The sequence below is a fragment of the Acomys minous genome (genome assembly GCF_964271855.1).
Source record: "Acomys minous genome assembly, chromosome: 13".
In the NCBI taxonomy this organism is placed as follows: Eukaryota; Metazoa; Chordata; class Mammalia; order Rodentia; family Muridae; genus Acomys; species Acomys minous.
In genome coordinates, this window is record NC_140495.1 from 65,708,251 (window position 1) to 65,726,184 (window position 17,934).

Below are 17,934 nucleotides of genomic sequence, written 5' to 3' on the forward strand. Positions count from 1 at the left end.
TGACAGTGTAGAATGAGTTTTGGAATCTCATTGAGTATCACGTTTTGACTTGAGAGTTCAAACAGTGTAGTAGTCCATTTAATGTTGAAATGCCTTGTACTTTCTGCTGACTGTGGACTCTTTTCTTTCCTTTTGTTACTTGGCAGCTATAATCCATCTTTTGGGGTTTGGGATACTTTATGAGAAAGGAAGGACATACTAAATAAACTAGTGTTAAGCACACATCCCTATTCTAATTCATAGACCATGCCCACTTCCTTTGCTATGCAAACACACACACACACACACACACACACACACACACACACACACACACACATTCCTGGAATCCCTGTTACAGTCATAAACCACAGACATACCCACAAGGCAGCAAAATTCCATGACCACCCGTGTCAAAAAATCAAGCCAGGCTGAAGATGCAAAAAAGGTGGATATGATACCAGGTGGATGTGTAATCAGTAATAAGAAATACATTGAGCCCCATTATGAAAAGAAATCCCCCAATTGTTCAGGACACCCCCTCCCCCTTCCATCCACTGATTTATTAACCCTGAACAAAGATGTAACTGCAGGGTCTCAGAAACTTGTTTTTTTTTTTCTTTTTCTTTTGTTTTTGGCATTTGATTTGGCTTTGAATTTCTTCTTATCTAGTCATACCATTCATTGACCATTTTCTTTGCTCAGTTGCCCATCGATTCCCTTCCACCCATCCAGAAATGAAAGAAGCCTTAGCTTCTCAGTCTTAAGGATGAGACCTCTGCATTTTCTTTGCTTGTTTAGGGCAAGAAATGAAGTGCCGCCTCTTTAAGTGGCAGAAGCATGCAGGAGGAGCATACCTTTAATTTAGTGTTGGGATACCTTACTTGCACCCTGGCTGTTGTCTTATTGGAGACGGCAGCCTGCCTGAGATCCTCTAGCACTGAAATAATATCATCCAGCACGCATTTCTTATCCTGATTTCTCAACACACACAGATGGGAAAAAGTATAATTATAGCCCTTGTGGTTCACCTTCATTTCCAGCACGGCTCGGTGGGTCTGCAGGATCCCCTCAGTCTGGAGCAAAATATTGTCCCCGGGTGGGGAGAGGAGGATCACCCTGCCATACCTCCCAGGGGTGTGTAAGTCCGAATAGAGCTGGCTTTTGGACTGGTCCAGGGGGAAAAGGCTGCTGGCTAGGCTGCGCTCGATCTTGGCCAGGCTGTGGCTGGGAGCAACCAGGCGCTCCAGGTCGCCCTCGGTCTGGAAGCGGTTGAGCGCGCTGAGGCCGAAGGTGATGGTCAGGACTGCCGGCACGGTGAGGAAAAAGACCGGGTGCCGGCTCACGCACAAGCCCAGCCTGTGGCAGAATGACTGGAGCCCTCTGCGAAGCACCTGCCGCAGCATCCTCCACCAGATCCAGCTCGCAGGCGCTCCCGGCCGTCTTAAAAAGCACATGTGACATGTGTAAGCGCTGGGGCTACCCCTCTCTCCCCCATCCCATTCCCCCAGGGATTAACCTTCCCCCCCCTCCCCACCTCCTCCGCCGCCTCCTCCCCACCCCCTCCCCGCGCACACCCCGCAACCGCTCCGCCCGGTCTTCCCCCGGCCCCACCTCCATGCGCTCTTACTACTCTTTCAAACACTGCAGCAAGTTGCAGCAAGGCCGGCAAGTCTCGGGAGCGCGCGTGGGGGCCGGACGGCGGGTGCTGCGGGGTGGTGGCGGGGCCCACCCGGTGTCCCTGTCCTCCCCGCGCCCTGGCCAGCCACGCGCGCTGCCTCTCACCGCATAAGCCGCGTCCCCTCGCTCTAGCCCTTCTTCATGTCGCTGCTGCAGTCCCCCGGCCTCCCTCACAGGAGGTGGCGGTTCTGTGCGGAGCGTCCCACAGATGTGGATTTCCTCTCTGTCCCGATGGGGTTTGGTGTCTAACTGGGACCATGTGCCTCGCGGTGTTGTAAGAAGCAGACATGTGCCCCGTGGCGCGGAGAGAGGGCGGGAGTAGAAGAGGGGGGGGGGGTGGTGGTGGTGGCAGCAAAGCTATTCTCTTTTTAAGATGCTGACAGTTATTTTTAGAGTTTTGTTTTCCTTCTTCTGCCGGCTGGAATGAATGGGAGAGGTAAAGGGTGAAGGCGCTGCTGGCCCATTGGATCAGGGGCCATCAGAACCTGGGAGGGAGGGGCTCCACTCCTCCTCCAGGGGGCAGGTCTCTAGATCCTCTTCATGCCATGCCCTCAAATTCTGTCTTTTGGCCAAAGAAGAGGGACCAGAGAGGATGATGCGGCATTTTTAACATTCCACAAAGCATGCAAGGGTTTTCCTTGCAACACTTTTCAGGCTGCCTGTCCACACATGGGTCCCCTGAGCTGGGGCCTGCCAGAGACCCCATCTATACTAGTGCTTGGCCCCAGATCCCTTCCTTGCTCTGGAGGTTGGGAAGGAAGCAACTGTAGTGTGTGTGTGTGTGTGTGTGTGTGTGTGTGTGTGTGTGTGTGTGTGTGTGTGTGTGTGTGTGTGTCTCAGGCAGTGTTGCTTCTGCCTAAGTATGATACACATTCTGTAAGCTTGAGGGTTCAAGACCTAAAGTTTTTAATACTGGCTTCTGCCTCCGCTCCTCCTTCCCAGCCCCCTGCCTGCCTCCTTATCACAGCTGTTTCAGGACATACAGTTTAGGCTAATTTTCTTCTGTCTGGAGAATTTTCGATGCAAAACTTTCAGAGGCACAGCGAGCACTTTTGCCTGAAGAAAGGGAGCTAGGTGGGTAAGGGACGACAACGTATCAGAGGTCTTGTGGAAAACACTTAAGTCCCCATCATAGAGTTAAAAAAACCAAACCTACCACATGCCTCAAAGTGTGACGGCCCGCAACTCCCACCAGCACACCAGATCAATCTCAAACACGCATGCGTAATGTTAAACTTGCTAGTGTATTCATAAGCTCTGGTGTGGGAAAAAAATACAAAATAAAACAAACAAAAGCAAGATGAAGGAATCCTGAGAACAAATTATGCAATTTGGTTGTGAACTGATTTTCCCCAGTTTGGAATGACTTCCATAAAGAAGACAGAGTCTCAATGGATGCTTGGTGCTCACTTTCTTAGTGACAGCCAGGGGCCTATTTTCCATTAGATGCTTGGAAGGAAGCATATCCCAGCACACAAAGAGCGGACAGGTTCATCTTCTAAACAGATGCTTTATTTATTTATTTTTCTTTATTAGAAGTGATCCCTCAGCTAAGGCAGCAAATAAAACAGCCTAGTTTAGGAGTAAAGAGAACATTTAAGCATCAGAATTTATCGGCTCGTGTAAATAAGATTACATAAAGATTCCAGATTCCAGCCCTATAAAACTGGAAGCAATCTTGATAACTCTGTTCGGAAATAGTTTTTTTTTTTTTTTTAATATCCTTGGTGGTTCACCAGCCAGTCCAAGCTACAGGCTTCTTCATTTCTAAGACCTTTACCATCTCCTAGGAAGGTCACTCTACTGTATTCAGCTGAACTCAGTGTCTTTGGCACACTCTCCTTCAGTGGGAAGCCTGTTTTGTTTTCAACTAGCAGATTTTCATATCTATGAATTATTCCATTGGTGCCACAGGATACAAAACTTGTAGTTATGCAGCAAAATAGAAAAGTATCTATATCTGGGTTGGAGAGATGGATCAATAGTTAAGAGCACTTGTACTGCAGAAGACCTGGGTTCAGTTCCTACCACCTACCTGGTAACTCTGACTCCATGGAAGCCGTTGCTCTCTTCTGACCTCCACAGGCACCAGACATGCACGCGATGATGCACATGCGTGTGTGTATATATATATATACACACACACACATACACATGCATTTTCCCTCGCATACACACAAAATAAATGAATCTTAAATGATAAGTATTAAAATAACTATCATCAATTTTCTTCAGTCTATTATATTAAATAGACTTAGTCATATTCTTTATATGAAATTGTCTAAGAAGCTGTCTTTAAAAATACAGTAAGATTTGGGAAAGGACTCTATTGAATAAGTTACCTATTCCATTTTGTAAACAAGGACCCTAGATAGTAGAGCGATTAAGGACTTTCAGGTGACACCCAGAGTTATTTCTGAAACTCGGGCTGGTATCTGAGTCTTTTATTTTTCTGCACACACTGTTTCCCCTGTTCCCAACTCTAGACATCCACCTGAATTATCACAATATGAAAGGATGTCATAATTATTTTGCTCTAGCTTTCTCTTTGTACTCCCTTCATTTCCTTGCCTAATAGATTCATCATAATTTTGGGGGAAAAGATTACATATGACTGAAACTAAAGTGTAATAGCTTGTTAAAATGAATGACTTGTAAGGACACATCGTGTAGCACCGTAATATGTGGAAATACACTTACTCAGTGGTAAATGAAAATTATATACAGCATGAAGTCCCCTGAGAAGATATAGACATATGCACAGATGAAAGATAAAGGTGGCGTTAAAATGTTTCTATTTATAATTTGATGGTGACGAGATCAAAATGGCTAAATTGTGTTAAGTTATGAACATTTTAGACTGTAGAAAATTTTAGAAAGTAGAGGAAGTTGACTTCTAACAATTATACAAATTTCCACTAGTAATATATAAGTTCAATATATTTGCTATAATTACTGAATAAGCTTTGATTCATTAGTATTAATTAAATAAATGATTATTCAGATTTCTTCAGTTTATAATTCATGCTCTTGTTCTGTCCCCGGATCCCATCTATAAATCTACATTAGGTTTAGTGGTCGTGTTTCCTTTGGCCTTTTTTAGTTGTGACAGTGTCTCAGAGAGTCCTCGCTTTTAATTGCTCTCCTTGGATGTTTTGAGGGGAATTCATGGGTTCCGTGTAGAATTTTTCCCTAATTCAAACTAAGGGGTATTTCTCTTAGGATTAGATGGAGTTTGATGAAGGGAGTACACAGGGGCAAAGTCCTGCTTTTGTGTCACAGCAAGGATGTGCTCTACCGATGGGACTCTTAATGTGAATCCGATTGCTTGCCTGAAGTCCTGCTTATCTGCTTTATTCATTGTGAAATTAACCAAACTCTATGCTGTGCTCATGAGAGGAAAATTGCATCTACACTGGATGGGTGGAGAGCGAGTTCTACCTCCTTCCTCCTTGGAGTTGGGTCTGCAAATCATTTGACCTTCTTCTGTGCAGGATACTGGTCTATTTTACAATGCTGTTCTATTTAGCTTTTATCTTACCTTCATATAAACCTATAGATTTTCTTTATACTTTGCATTACAATTATAAATGGTTTGATTGCTAAAGCTATTCTGAATTTAGCCTTTGACCATACTTTCAGTTGATTCCTTGACCCTTGGATTCCTTTGACATACACTATTCTTATGGGGTGCCTTTTCTCTCTCTTTAAAAAAAAATTCATTACTTTATAATCTTACAAGATGCTCAAGGCTCACCTTAGATCTCTCCATGGCTGGTTCTAGAACTAGACACATTTTCTAGAAGCCTTGAATGTCTTTGTTTTGTCTGGGTGGTTTTGAGAATCATATCAGAAACAAAGGTTTGGCTGTTTGCTTTGTGACTGCCATTCTTCTTAGTCCCTCTCAACACAGCTGGATATTATGTGCATGTGGATCCAACACATACGTTCTTTGTCAGTCTGTTAAACTAATGTAGTTTATATTAATACAAAAGGTTTATATTGGTGTGTCCTACCATAATATAGTGCTGCAAGATCATTGCACTTCTTCTTTCTTGCTAATCTATAACCTGATTCCACAGTAAAACAAAACAAAACAAACAAAACCTGGTTTTTGAGCTGACTTTGAAGTTGCTTCTTTTCCCCCTATGATAAAGTGTATCAATTCTTACTAGAAAAAAAATGTTTAAATGAAGGAAGGAAGAGCCTCATTTCCCTTAATTTTGATACTTTTGAGAACCCAACATTAAATACTACCAGAGAGTCACTAAAAAGAAAAATTATATGTTAAGAAGGAGGGATGTTAGAAACAATCAATCTATACAAAGCTAATCTTTACCAAAACATCTGTGGGTATTAGTCACGTGATAATTCTTGCAAGCATGTCTTAAAATACAGCTTAATAGAAAGCTACGGGCAGTTGTATTTAGGGATGTATTACTACCAGCACAGTAGTGAATGATGTTGAATTTACACAGCCCTTATTAAAAAAAAACACGTATTTATCAATATCAGCTTTCAAGACTTAGAGCCAAGTTGGAATTTATGTTCCTTTCCGAAAGTACTCCGCGGGACACATAATGTTTCCAAAGGTCACTTCCTGTGTGCTCTGGTTGAGACACTTGATTCTTAGCTCCTCGCTTTCCTTATTTGTAAACCCAAATTGGCCCACTTATTAAGGGGGGGGGGAGGAGGGGGGACACACTCATCAGAATGCTGCAAGTTGGCAGAGCTAGGCTCATAACAGTAGCAATTCTAACAAGCCTCCAAATCTCATCTGCTTGCAGAACAAAACTTTATATGGTGCTCAAAACGAGTATTTATTGTGATTGTTCCTGGTTGCCCGGGGAAGGGAGAAGAGAGAAGTGTGGTTCTTATGTTTACTTACTTTTAACTAGTGACACCCAAGGGAATTTCCTAGCCAAGGAGATGAAAGGGAGACAAGCAAAGAGGAGCGCACCAGTGAGGAGTGGTGGCTTGGGCAGAGTGGCAAGCATCTCTTTTGGCACCTTCCTCAGGCTGGAACCTAATCTCCTCTGGCATGTTTAGCAATGCAGTGTAGCTATGGGTCTCAAAAGAGCCTGTGAGTGCAGGAACCAGGTAGCAGATTCTCCTGCTGCCATCTTCCTACATTCTCTGGCCTCGACTGCCTCAACTTCCTGCTGTGTACTCAGACTAACATTTGACCCCCTTCTGACATTTCACCCAGAACTTGTTTAGCCAGTGCCCTGTGAGCAGCGCTGGCCACAGGCTTCATGAAGTCATTCTCCACTCTTCAGTGGTGGTGTCGAAGAATCTCTGTTCCTAAGATTAGGAGCACCTATTGTCTGGGTTTGTTATGTCCAAGAGACCTATACCATATACATTAACATACATATGATTAATAAGGATATTTCTTATCTCCCATACATAAGATACTACAAAGAATGGCAGTTACAGAACTAGTTGGTTCAGAAATTCAAAGGCATTATTAGGAATCCAGGCCCTCTCCCTCATTCTGGGTTCCCATTTTGAGCTGGTACTTGCTCACAGACTGGACACGCAGACAAAACAAGATTCAAAGGAAGGAGAAAACTATTTCAGCCTGTATGTCTCTTCAAAGAGTAAAGAAGCCTTTCCCAGAAGACTCCCAGTGGACTTCCTTGCAAGTCTTATTGCCCGTGCCTATGTCTAAATGAATCACCAGCGAGAGGGATGATGACACTGTAATTGGCTTAGGCCAACCAGGACTCTTACTGGGCTGGGAATGGAGCCAGCTTCATCTCTGAGTTTGCTGTCACGTGTGAAGTTTATCTTGGGTGTGTGTTTTGCTTTTGAACAACATTTCTCTAGGAAGAAAAAGGGTGGGATGTCATGGACGTTTGGATTTTTAGCAGCTAACAGTAACCTCTGAGAAGATTTTTCTGCATGAAACATATTTGTTTTAGGGGCTCCTGCTTTCTGAATTGAATAAAAAGAAAGAATTGATTTCTTATTTTGATTTCTTTTCTGCCATTGTTGTGAAGTTTTATAATAAGATAGAAAGGAAGCCAATTTGTTTAACTGATATACAAACATGAATTATTCTCTTGGAAAACGTGGCTCTCATAGCCACGTGAAACAGAATTTACTGATACAAGGGATCTCTGCAAATACCTTGGCTTTGTCAGAAGTTTGGGTATGTATGAAGCTGGCAGAGAAGGTTCAGTGAGTAAGAGCACTAGCTGTAGACCTGCGTTTAAATCCACATCACCTACATAAAATGTAGTATGGCCACAAATATCTGCATCCAGAGAATCAAGGGGCTGGAGATAGGCAGATCCTGGGAGCTCACGTTATGTGCTTAAAACCTAAAGCAAATATCGTTTTCATTCTAATAGCCAACATTCAACTAGGTATTTTAAAAGGAGGGAAGATCAAATTGACTCATGAGCTACGAGCATAGACACTTTCACAGAACTGTGTGTGTGTGTGTGTGTGTGTGTGTGTGTGTGTGTGTGTGTGTGTGTGTGTGGTATGTGTTTGCAATCCAGAAGTCAACGCTGAGTGCCTTTCTTAGCTGGTCATTACCCTGTTTTTCAGACATGATCTCTAACTGAACCTTACTGGGCTAGGCTGAATGACCAGTGGTGACCTTCTGGAATCTGGAATCTGGCTATTTCTTCCTCTCTAATAATGAGATTAGTGATACAAACTTCTCTCTCTCTCTCTCTCTCTCTCTCTCTCTCTCTCTCTCTCTCTCTCTCTCTCTGTGTGTGTGTGTGTGTGTGTGTATGTCTCTCTTTGTCTGTCTGTTGGCCTGTCTGTCTCTCCATCTCTGTCTCTTTGTCTATATCTCTGTCTCTCTTTTTCTCTCTGTCTTTGCCTGCCTGAGTCTCTCGCTGTCTGTCTCTATCTCTGTCTTCATCTCTGTCTCTGTCTGTCTGTCTGTCTGTCTGTCTGTCTGTCTGTCTGTCTCTCTCGTGTGTGTGTGTGTGTGTGTGTGTGTGTGTGTGTGTGTGTGTGTGTGTATTAAGGGAATGATTATTTAGACTCAGGACATCACACATACCCCATCAAGCCCTTCACATTATGATTCATCTTTTCATCCCCTGAACTATTACTTTCTTAAGGTTGAAAGTGGATAATGTTCCAAAAAAGAGACCAGTTAATCAAGTGTAGTTTTACCTGAATGGTCAGCCTGAAGTCCTGCTTTACCACTGTCTCTCCTTTGCCAAACTATTCCACATGGATAAACTTCAGCTGTGTTAGTGTAAAGCAATGGACGTGAATTAGATGCTTGTTAACTTTCTGCCAGCTTTGACTTCTTAACAATCTGGATTTTGAGTTATTGCACTAATTTGTTTGATTTCCCACGTCTTAACAAACAGTAACCACTGGTCCTTACTCAAAACTCAGCCTACCTTTTTTTTCTCTCCTTAGTGACTTCCCCATTTGTATGATTGCAAAGGATTGAGAGCTTCCCAGAATGCAAGAACAGAAAGTTAGATATTGCTCTGCCACAGACTAATATAAACTCAGAAGAATAGCTAGGCTGAAGATTAAAGTCTTCCTGCCAAATGGGATTACAGTGTGGAGTCTTGCTGGACCAACCCATACAGGATACCTGCTATTGTGTCTACATTAGGCTTTCAACTACTTAAATAGACAGCTTCTAAATCAGGAAGAAAGAGGCCTCATATTAAATGTATCTTGACCTTATTTTTATTTTACCTTCTTAAATCCTAATGAAATAAAAGTTAATCAGTTTTGAACTCAAACTAATTTGTTTTATACATTTTCTTCCTTCTTTTTGTTAAGTTTTAATTTATTATAATTTATTCAGATTACATTCCAAATGTTATCGTCTCCCTGTATCTTCCCATTCACACTGTCCTTCCTTCTTTCGCCCTATTCCCCTCCTCTCCCACCAAATGGCCACAGCCTATCAGGTCTCATCTGGACACCTGCTTTCCCTTCCTTCGTGTGCCACTAGGCCTCCCCACCAAGGTGAAATGATCAAATCAGGGGCATTGGAGCTCATGTCAGAGGCAGTCCTTGCTCTCTCCACAATCATGGAGAATGATCTGTCCTTTGGCTAGATCTGAACAGGGGGTCTAGGCTTACTGCATGCATTCTCTTTGGTTGGTACAACAATTTGTGCACCCTGCCCCCGCCCGGGTCCAGATTTACCAGCCTTGATGGTCTCCTTGTGGGGCTCCTAAACCCTCTGGGTCCTTCCATGCCCTATTCTTCCATACCACTCTCAGTGCTCCACCCAGAGTCCAGCATTGAGTCCCAGCATCTCTCTCCATCCTCTGCTGGGTGGTGTCTCTCAGAGGAGACATCTATGTTGGGCTAATATCCACTTATAAGTGAGTGTATACCATGCGTGTCATTCTCGATGTAGATTACCTCACTCAGGATGATTGTTTCTAGTTCAATCCATTTGCATGCAAATTTCAAGGTTTCCAATTATCTTTAATAGCTGAGAAGTATTCTATTGTGTAAATGTACCATAATATCTTTATCCATTCCTCGGTTGAGGGACAAGTAAGTTATTTCCAGATTCTGGCTATTACAAATAAGGCTGCTATGAACATAGTTGAGCAAATGTCCTTTTGTATGGTGGAGCATCTTTTGGGTACATGCCCAGGAGAGCGATAGATGGGTCTTGAGGTAGCATTACTCCCAAATTTCTGAGAAAGCACCAGATTCATTTACAAAGTGGTTGTAGAAGTTTGCACTCCTATAAGCAATGGAGGAATGTTCTCCTTTCTCCACATCTTTGCCAGCATGTGCTGTCATTTGAGTTTTTGATCTTAGCTATTCTGATGGGTGTAACTTTACAATAGAAGATCTTCTGGAAGAATCTCCATCCCTGACCTCAAGCTGTACTACAGAGCAACAGTAATAATATTTGCATGGTACTGGCATAGAAATAGGCTGGTTGATTATAGGGATCCAATTGAAGACCCAGAAATAAGCTGACACACCTATGAACATTTGATTTTTTGACAAAGAAGCCAAAACCATACAATGGAAAAAAGATAGCACCTTCAACAAATGGTTCTGATCTAACTGAATGTCTATGTGTAGAAAAATGCAAATAGATCCATATTTATCACCTTGCACAAAACTAACGTCTAAGTGAATTAAAGTCCTTAACATAAAACCAGAAACACCAAATCTGTTAGAAGAGAAAGTGAAGAAGAGCCTTGACCTCATTGGTACAGGACACAACTTCCTGAATAAAACTCCAACAGCTCAGGCTCTAAGATCAACAATTAATAAATGGGAGCTCATTAAACTGAAAAGCTTCTGTAAGCCAAAGGACACTGTCAGGAGAACAAAACGGCAGCCTACAGACGAGGAAAAGGTCTTCACCAACCCTTTTCTTTCTTCTTTATGGTAGAATTTACTTTTCTTTCCTGTAAATGTGCCTAACATAACTTTATTCAAATTACTCTAAATATATTTTATTCTTCTAGATGAACTCATAGATACATTTTTGACATATTGTCACAAAATTATGCACATTTTCTTTATAAATTTGAACTAATATTCAGATCAGGTTATATTGGGTGGCAAACTAGGCTGTCAGTGGTATTCAGTATGCCTAGAGTGATACCTGCTCCTTCAAGATGAGTTTCCCATGAATACCTATTCTAACCATGAATACCAATTTTTCAATTGATATGGATGTTCTCCATTTGAACCTTGAAAAAAGTTATTAAAGCTATTGCTTGAAATGAGGTAGGCATCTGACTGCTGTTAAAAAGGCATTGTATGTTAGACATTGCTTTTTAACAAAGTTCCATATTGTTTCACCTTATCAAATATCAATATTCATGTTCATATAAGCATAGAAAAATCAGCAGTAGGAAAACTTTGGTTATATATGTCTTTTTTTCATAAGGAAAGGAGAGAGATATAAACAGTGAAAGTGGGGACTTGAGGAGAGAAGACAGCATAGATAGAGGCTGTAAGCTAGCAGGGAAGAAAATTTTAACATGGTTACTGTTTGAAATAAATGTACATAACTATTATGAAAACAGTTCAGAATTTTTCATTATTTTATTGTTTCTTTTATTTCCTACAAACAATGATATTTTACTTACCCCTGGGGGGGGGTGCTCCTGCTGTTCAACCCTCCCCATACATGGAATATCATTACTCCTAAAACCTGAGACTGTTTTCTGAGGACCATTTGGGTTGATACTACTACATATTGTTAAAAAGATGACATTCACTGTTAATGTTGAACTGTCAGGTGAAAAGAAAAACAGCTGTTAATATCATCAATTTTAAATTATGTTAAAAATTATATATGCATAAATATCTCGATATACACTTATGTAATTTACCCCTCCACTTTCCCCTTTAACTCCTCTAAAGTGGTTTTTAATTTAATTAATTAGAAAGCTTTGGTCTCTCTCTCTCTCTCTCTCTCTCTCTCTCTCTCTCTCTCTCTCTCTCTCTGTGTGTGTTTGTATGTGTTTAACTGCAATGTGTGTGCTGTTGCCCATGATGGCCAGAAGAGGGCATCAGACCCTCTAGTGCTGGAGTTAGTGGTGGCCATGAGCTTCCCTATGAGTACTGGAAGTCTGTCTTTGGTCTTAGGCAGAGCAACAACCACTATTAAATACAGTTATCTCTCCACTCCCCAACCTGTGATTTTTATCCTGCATCTTCTGATGATTTTTGTCCCTCTACAACACAGAAATAGAGAAGAAATGGGAGACCTCAATTTCTGGTCCAAGTCAACATGTACAAAGTCTGTGGCTTTGCTTCAAATAGAGTTTTCTTACTGGAGAAAAAGGATTTCTTCAGAAACAGTGTAAGTTAAATGGCATTAGACAACAGACAAACTGAGACAATGTTTGACATTCAGACATTTGACCGTCAGCCTGCCAATCAAACAGAGAAATTCTAAGATGACCTTTGGGAGATATCCAGCCTTTCAGTCAGAAAAAGCAATGCAAGCAACATAAGCTCATATCCAAGTGGAAACATTTTTTTTAAATGACCTCACATAACCATTTGTATGTGACTATGTGATACTCCTTTAGAAAACACATACACTAAGACCAGACATTTAGTTATATTGCTGGCATGGGTAAAATCTATACTCACATACAAAAATTATAATGGAATTTCTTTGTGTTGAGCTCATCATTTTTGGGAATGGATCTCTCCTTTGCTGAACTGAATTAAAATTGATTGCAGTCTTTATTGTGTTAAAGTAATCTATGCCTACTTTGCACACAGGACAGGAAAAAGGAGGGACTGTGCTTTATAAAACATACTTGTACCCTATACTATAAAAAGGAACCTGTACATACATCTACATATATGTTATATGTTACTAGCTCCTTACAACATATGTTGTTAATAGCTTGCTTGTTTTGAGTTGAGTACCACCCAGCACAGATCATCTTATAATTCCTCTCTTTTAGAATTTCTCCAATCCTGCTGCTGTTAATGTTGCAAAATAGAAAACCACTGTTACCAAGTGTAAGCACACACATAGATTTCTAGAGGGGAAAAGAAATGTATATTTGGGCACATTTTCAGGTTTTGTTTGTTTTTGTTTTCAGCTTTTGGAAGATGCTTCTAAGTTGTCTTTCTAGAATATCTGCATGAAGATATTTTGCTTGTAGAAAAAAAGTTGTTTATTTTATTTTATCTTTTTTGTGTGTGTTTAAAGTACAGGTAGTAGATAAACTAGAAAATTGAAGATATTATATGTTTTTAAGTAACACGACACAACAAAGATTTCAATGATCTAATTTATCATATTAAATCATGGGTCTCATTATGGCATTTTAATACACACTTTTCTCTTCTTGGTCCTATTCTTCGTTTTGCGTTTCTCTCCTGTAACCTCCTTCTCATTTTTAACTATTCACCTTCCTCCTCCCAGAAGCCTCCCTTCTGCTTTCATGTTGTAAGGATCATGTTATCTGTCCTGCATTGACTCTTTTTTAAAAAAATATTTTTATTAATTTATTCTTGTTACATCTCAATGGTTATCCCATCCCTTGTATCTTCCCATTCTTCCCTCCCTCCCATTTTCCCCTTATTCCCCTCCCATATGACTGTTCTCTTATCTCCAATACATAGTGTCCATTCAAAAACATTTAATTATTAAACTTCAACATATATGTTTGGATGGCCTATCATTGTCACACAATATATTCAGAGAAGACAACACTGTAAAATAACTAAGCTTGTAATTTGTTATAATGATGCTTAAAAAAACATGCCCAGAGTTCAGATTTAGTGTTCTGTACTACCAAGTTCACAGCTAACGTTTATCATTCAATGTCTACCTGGAGTTAGGTTTTGTCTGATTCATCTAGGAAATACCCTTTTACACATTGTTTAAACTCAATGTGTAAAGCATATGACTTTGTTCAACATATTGGCATCTTGGAAGACGTTGCTATAGTCTGTCTTGATGTCTGCCATGATATTTGACTTGTGACATGAGATAACATGCAGATTAGTCACTTCCAATTAGAGGCTATGTAGAAGTTTTCCAGTTGTATTGCTAGCTGGATTTCAGTTGTATTGCTAACTGGGTTATGAAACACAAAAAATTCCTAGGTACTTTCATCATGGCCACAGAATGCCTTCTCAAGTTGCTTTACCTCAGAATAGTAGTTTAAGTCATGGCCAACTTGCATAAGAATGAAGACTGGGTAATTGTTTTGACTCTTGATAACACAAGGCATGTAGAGCATTTGCTACTATATGATTCAAAGAAAAATTATTTTTGTAGGAGTATTTATTAAAATCTATTTTGAAATAAATAGTAGTCTTTCTTACTGCTCATTAGGAAGCATTCCTGAAGTCCACAAGGAAAATAACACAAACCTAGTATCAAAACCTTTTAGTGTTTGATAATAGTGGATGAGAATAATTGTTCAGAGAACATTCAGTCTGGGTGTTGATCTCAAACGCACCCAATGGTTAAGCCCATAAGACTTCAGTTACTGACATTGCCAATTCAATAACAGCATGCATTCACATATTTTCTTCCAAGTATCTACTGATGACCGATAGGGAATAATTCAGGCTTCCAGAATCTTACATTTCTGTAAACTTTTTAAACTTATGAATAGCAAGGCCTCTGGCATTCTACACATAGCCTCACCGCCATTACTTAAAACACATAAGACTATACTACACTCAATGGTTCAGCCATGTCAAACGCTCCACCCACTTCTCCAACAATCACTAACTGACTTATGCAGGTAACACTTACTTCACAAGAGACTATGTAAACCACATTTGCCTCTTTCTTAAACTGACTACAGAGACCACTTCCATTCCTTTCAATACTTTGAGAAATTATTTTTTGCTAAGAAGTTGAAAATAATTGGTGTGCCTTTCCCTGGGGAAAACTATTTTTCTCACTCTCAGCATTCCTTAATTAACTACAGTTTGTGTGTGTGTGTGTGTGTGTGTGTGTGTGTAAGGTTGAGCTTTATAATCTTTCCCCCTGTTTGCATATCCATTGTTGCTGTCCTTGTTTAGCTCATGGTTAAATAATGATATTGGTGAGACTGCTTGTGTACTGTTAGACATTTCTAGGAGACACACTCTCACAGCAAACTCTCTGATCCTCTGGATCTTAAAATTAAATTTCCAATAGCAAATGGTCAGCAATAAAGATATACATGCAATTTACATTATGTAGACAGAACAGGTTGCATTTCACACACTCACTCACTCACTCACTCGACACACATGTCTATATGTCTATGTCTATATACACAGAGATAGACGTATATATGCATGCATGTATGTATTATGCATGTATAAACAACAACTAATGAAAACAGAAAAAGAGACCATGAATTTCAAAGAGAAAAGATGGTATACATGGGAGCATTTGGAGGGAAGAAAGACAATGGGGAAATGATGTAATTATAATCTCAAAAAATAAATGGTAAATTTAAAAGTTGATCATTTTAATTAGTGCCCCTGTTTGTGTTTTTTAGCTGCCAAAACCAGAAGGATTCACAAGTCAACACAAGGAAGCAGATTACTTCAGTTGGCTGCAGAATGAACTACTGAGAAGTTTAGCTGTGGCCTCATTTCTTTCTTTTATTTTATGAAGAGAGTCTATTGTGAAATGATAGTCCACTCAAAGTTCCTGCTTACCCTGATCACTGCTTTTCAGAGGTGTGATGAGAGCTTAACTTGGAACTATTGACATTTTATTCTTTTAACATCACTTCAGTACCATTGATTTTAAGTTATTTTGCTTTCTAAGTTGACAGTGAATTAACTCACACTCCATTGCTCCACACACTACAATATGTAGAGTCTATTTTTCTCCCTTTCTGTTTGTCATCACCTAAGGTAATAAAAACTACAATGCAGAATTGTTCATGGCAGGGGATGCTGTGGAGGTGCAGCTGTGTTTAGGTGATGTGCTGTGAAATAAGCAGCAGAGCCAAGCAACAAGAGGGCCAAGTACGGACTGTGTCCCAACTTCTCAACACTGTTGTGACACCAAATAGCTAAGGATAGTGTACAAAATACTAGTGCAATTGTGCTCCAATGAATCTGTAATTATGAATGTTTACATCCGGTTTTCACGTCAATTTTCACATGGTATACTTTTCAAAAAATTTTTTTCATCAATTTACAAAGGGAAATTTTCTTCTTAGCTAGCAGGCTGAATGTAGTCTAAAGGTTTTATGCTGAAGGTTTATTTCTAAATTAAGTAAAATGAAACTACTGGTTTTTTGTTTGTTTGTTTGTTTGTTTTGCAATCTTGTATTTTTTCCTTATATTTTTCCAGTCTGACAGTCTACTACCATGGTAGAATGGTTACTTGGAAGTGAATAGAAAAGGACTTTTAGGTATTTTCTAGACTGATGCAAATGAGCCAAGAGTCCTGTGTCAACTATGAGCAGGGAACAGCAAAATCGTGTACATGAAAAGTAGCATCCATATTTTTCCCATTAGCTTTTCTCATCTCAATCTTGAGTGAGCTTCAGATTAATAGGGTGAGAGTATCTGTGGAGAAGACCCGTAAGAAAAAATAAACCATTCCCACCATACATTCTTTATGGAATATTTTTATTCAGTATCCTTTGTTACTGGTGTATATTCATTGTACATTGTCCTGGGTTTCATAGAGACTTTTTAAAAATTAAAATACATAAATAATATACTATAAGGAGACTCCGCTCATGTATCCCTTTCCTCTGCTTGTCCTGTATTAGCTCTCTTTTATTGCCCTAGACAGTTTTGTACTTACTTTTATATATACTTGATTTTATATATCTATATATAAGCTAGGAGTTCTTGTTGTCTCACAAATGCTAAAATTTGACTTGTGGTTTTATTGTTCTGGGTTTGTTTTAGCCCTTGTTCCATTCTGTTTGTCTTTGAGGCAAGGCCTCCCTCTATTACCTATGCTTGCCTTCAACTGGCCTCATGGGATCCTCCAGCCTGAGACTCCAACATAACTGAGACAAGAGCGTGCCACTACGTCTGGCTTAATTGTTGCTTTCTAAAAGACAGAAATGCAAGTTTCCCCCTTTGCATTCTAAATATTTATTTACCATTGAAAGTATACTGATGAGATTAAATATTATAGCACCGTTCGCTCAAAGTGGACTTAAAAACCGAGATGCCACAGTGTGGCATTTAAACCATTGACATGGCAGACATGGAGGATCTGCATTCTCCCATTAAACAGCCTCTCCTGCCCTCCTCCCCATGCCTGTCACTTTGTGTCACGATGTCATACTTTACTGGCTCAGGGCAGGGCTAACCTGAAACTAGAATAACTCTAAACTGGAATTTAATGTCATACTTGTGTGACCTTCTCTCATTATTTATTCCTTAGGTCTAATCAATACCTTTAGCAACCCAGTTACTAAGAATCTGATATTTTGTGTTTCCTACTTTTCTTTAACCCTCTGACATGTGTTCAAACCAGTAGCTGTATTTCTCAAATTTGATAAACCAAGGTGTCTATAAGAATACCATGTATTACTGAACAATAACAATATTAATGATGTTGGTCACAATAGTGACCACTTATGGGGACCTTATTAAGAACCAAGAACTTTATGTACACTATCTTATTTAATTTAATAGTTACAGAAGTCCTAGGTGGGTGATATTACTAGTTAGTATTAAGTTATTAGGTTATTGACTTGAGGCTCCAAGAAGACAAATGACTTTCTAAGGTCTTATAGCCACTAGGTGGCAGAGCCTGGATCCAAATCCAGATGTATGTCATTTCCAAACCCACAAAGTAGATGGGACAAATGAAAGATCTGA

General features: G+C 40.0%; 1 protein-coding gene and 2 long non-coding RNA genes across 7 annotated transcripts in view; 1 reads left to right on the top strand and 2 right to left on the bottom strand.

The window, feature by feature from the left end:
* Positions 1 to 1,890, bottom strand: part of PTCHD4 (patched domain containing 4) — a 199,805-nt gene extending 197,915 nt beyond the window's left edge. For 2 of the 5 annotated variants that reach the window (XM_084753305.1, XM_084753302.1), the window contains exon 1: positions 837 to 1,437. In XM_084753305.1, the coding sequence (XP_084609431.1) occupies positions 837 to 1,436 (600 nt within the window). In that variant the 5' untranslated portion in view covers position 1,437. Of the gene's footprint in view, positions 1 to 836; positions 1,438 to 1,593; positions 1,665 to 1,764 lie in introns of those variants that run through there. The other 3 variants (XM_084753303.1, XM_084753304.1, XM_084753306.1) reach the window with 3 other exon arrangements.
* The window catches only part of LOC311581228, a 1,115,569-nt gene that overhangs the window by 483,063 nt on the left and 614,572 nt on the right, over positions 1 to 17,934 (bottom strand). The gene's annotated exons all lie outside the window — the stretch shown is intronic.
* Positions 1,343 to 16,763, top strand: LOC311581227. Its single transcript, XR_014773702.1, has 3 exons — positions 1,343 to 1,445; positions 12,341 to 12,457; positions 15,630 to 16,763. It is a non-coding gene; the product is annotated as an uncharacterized lncRNA (long non-coding RNA).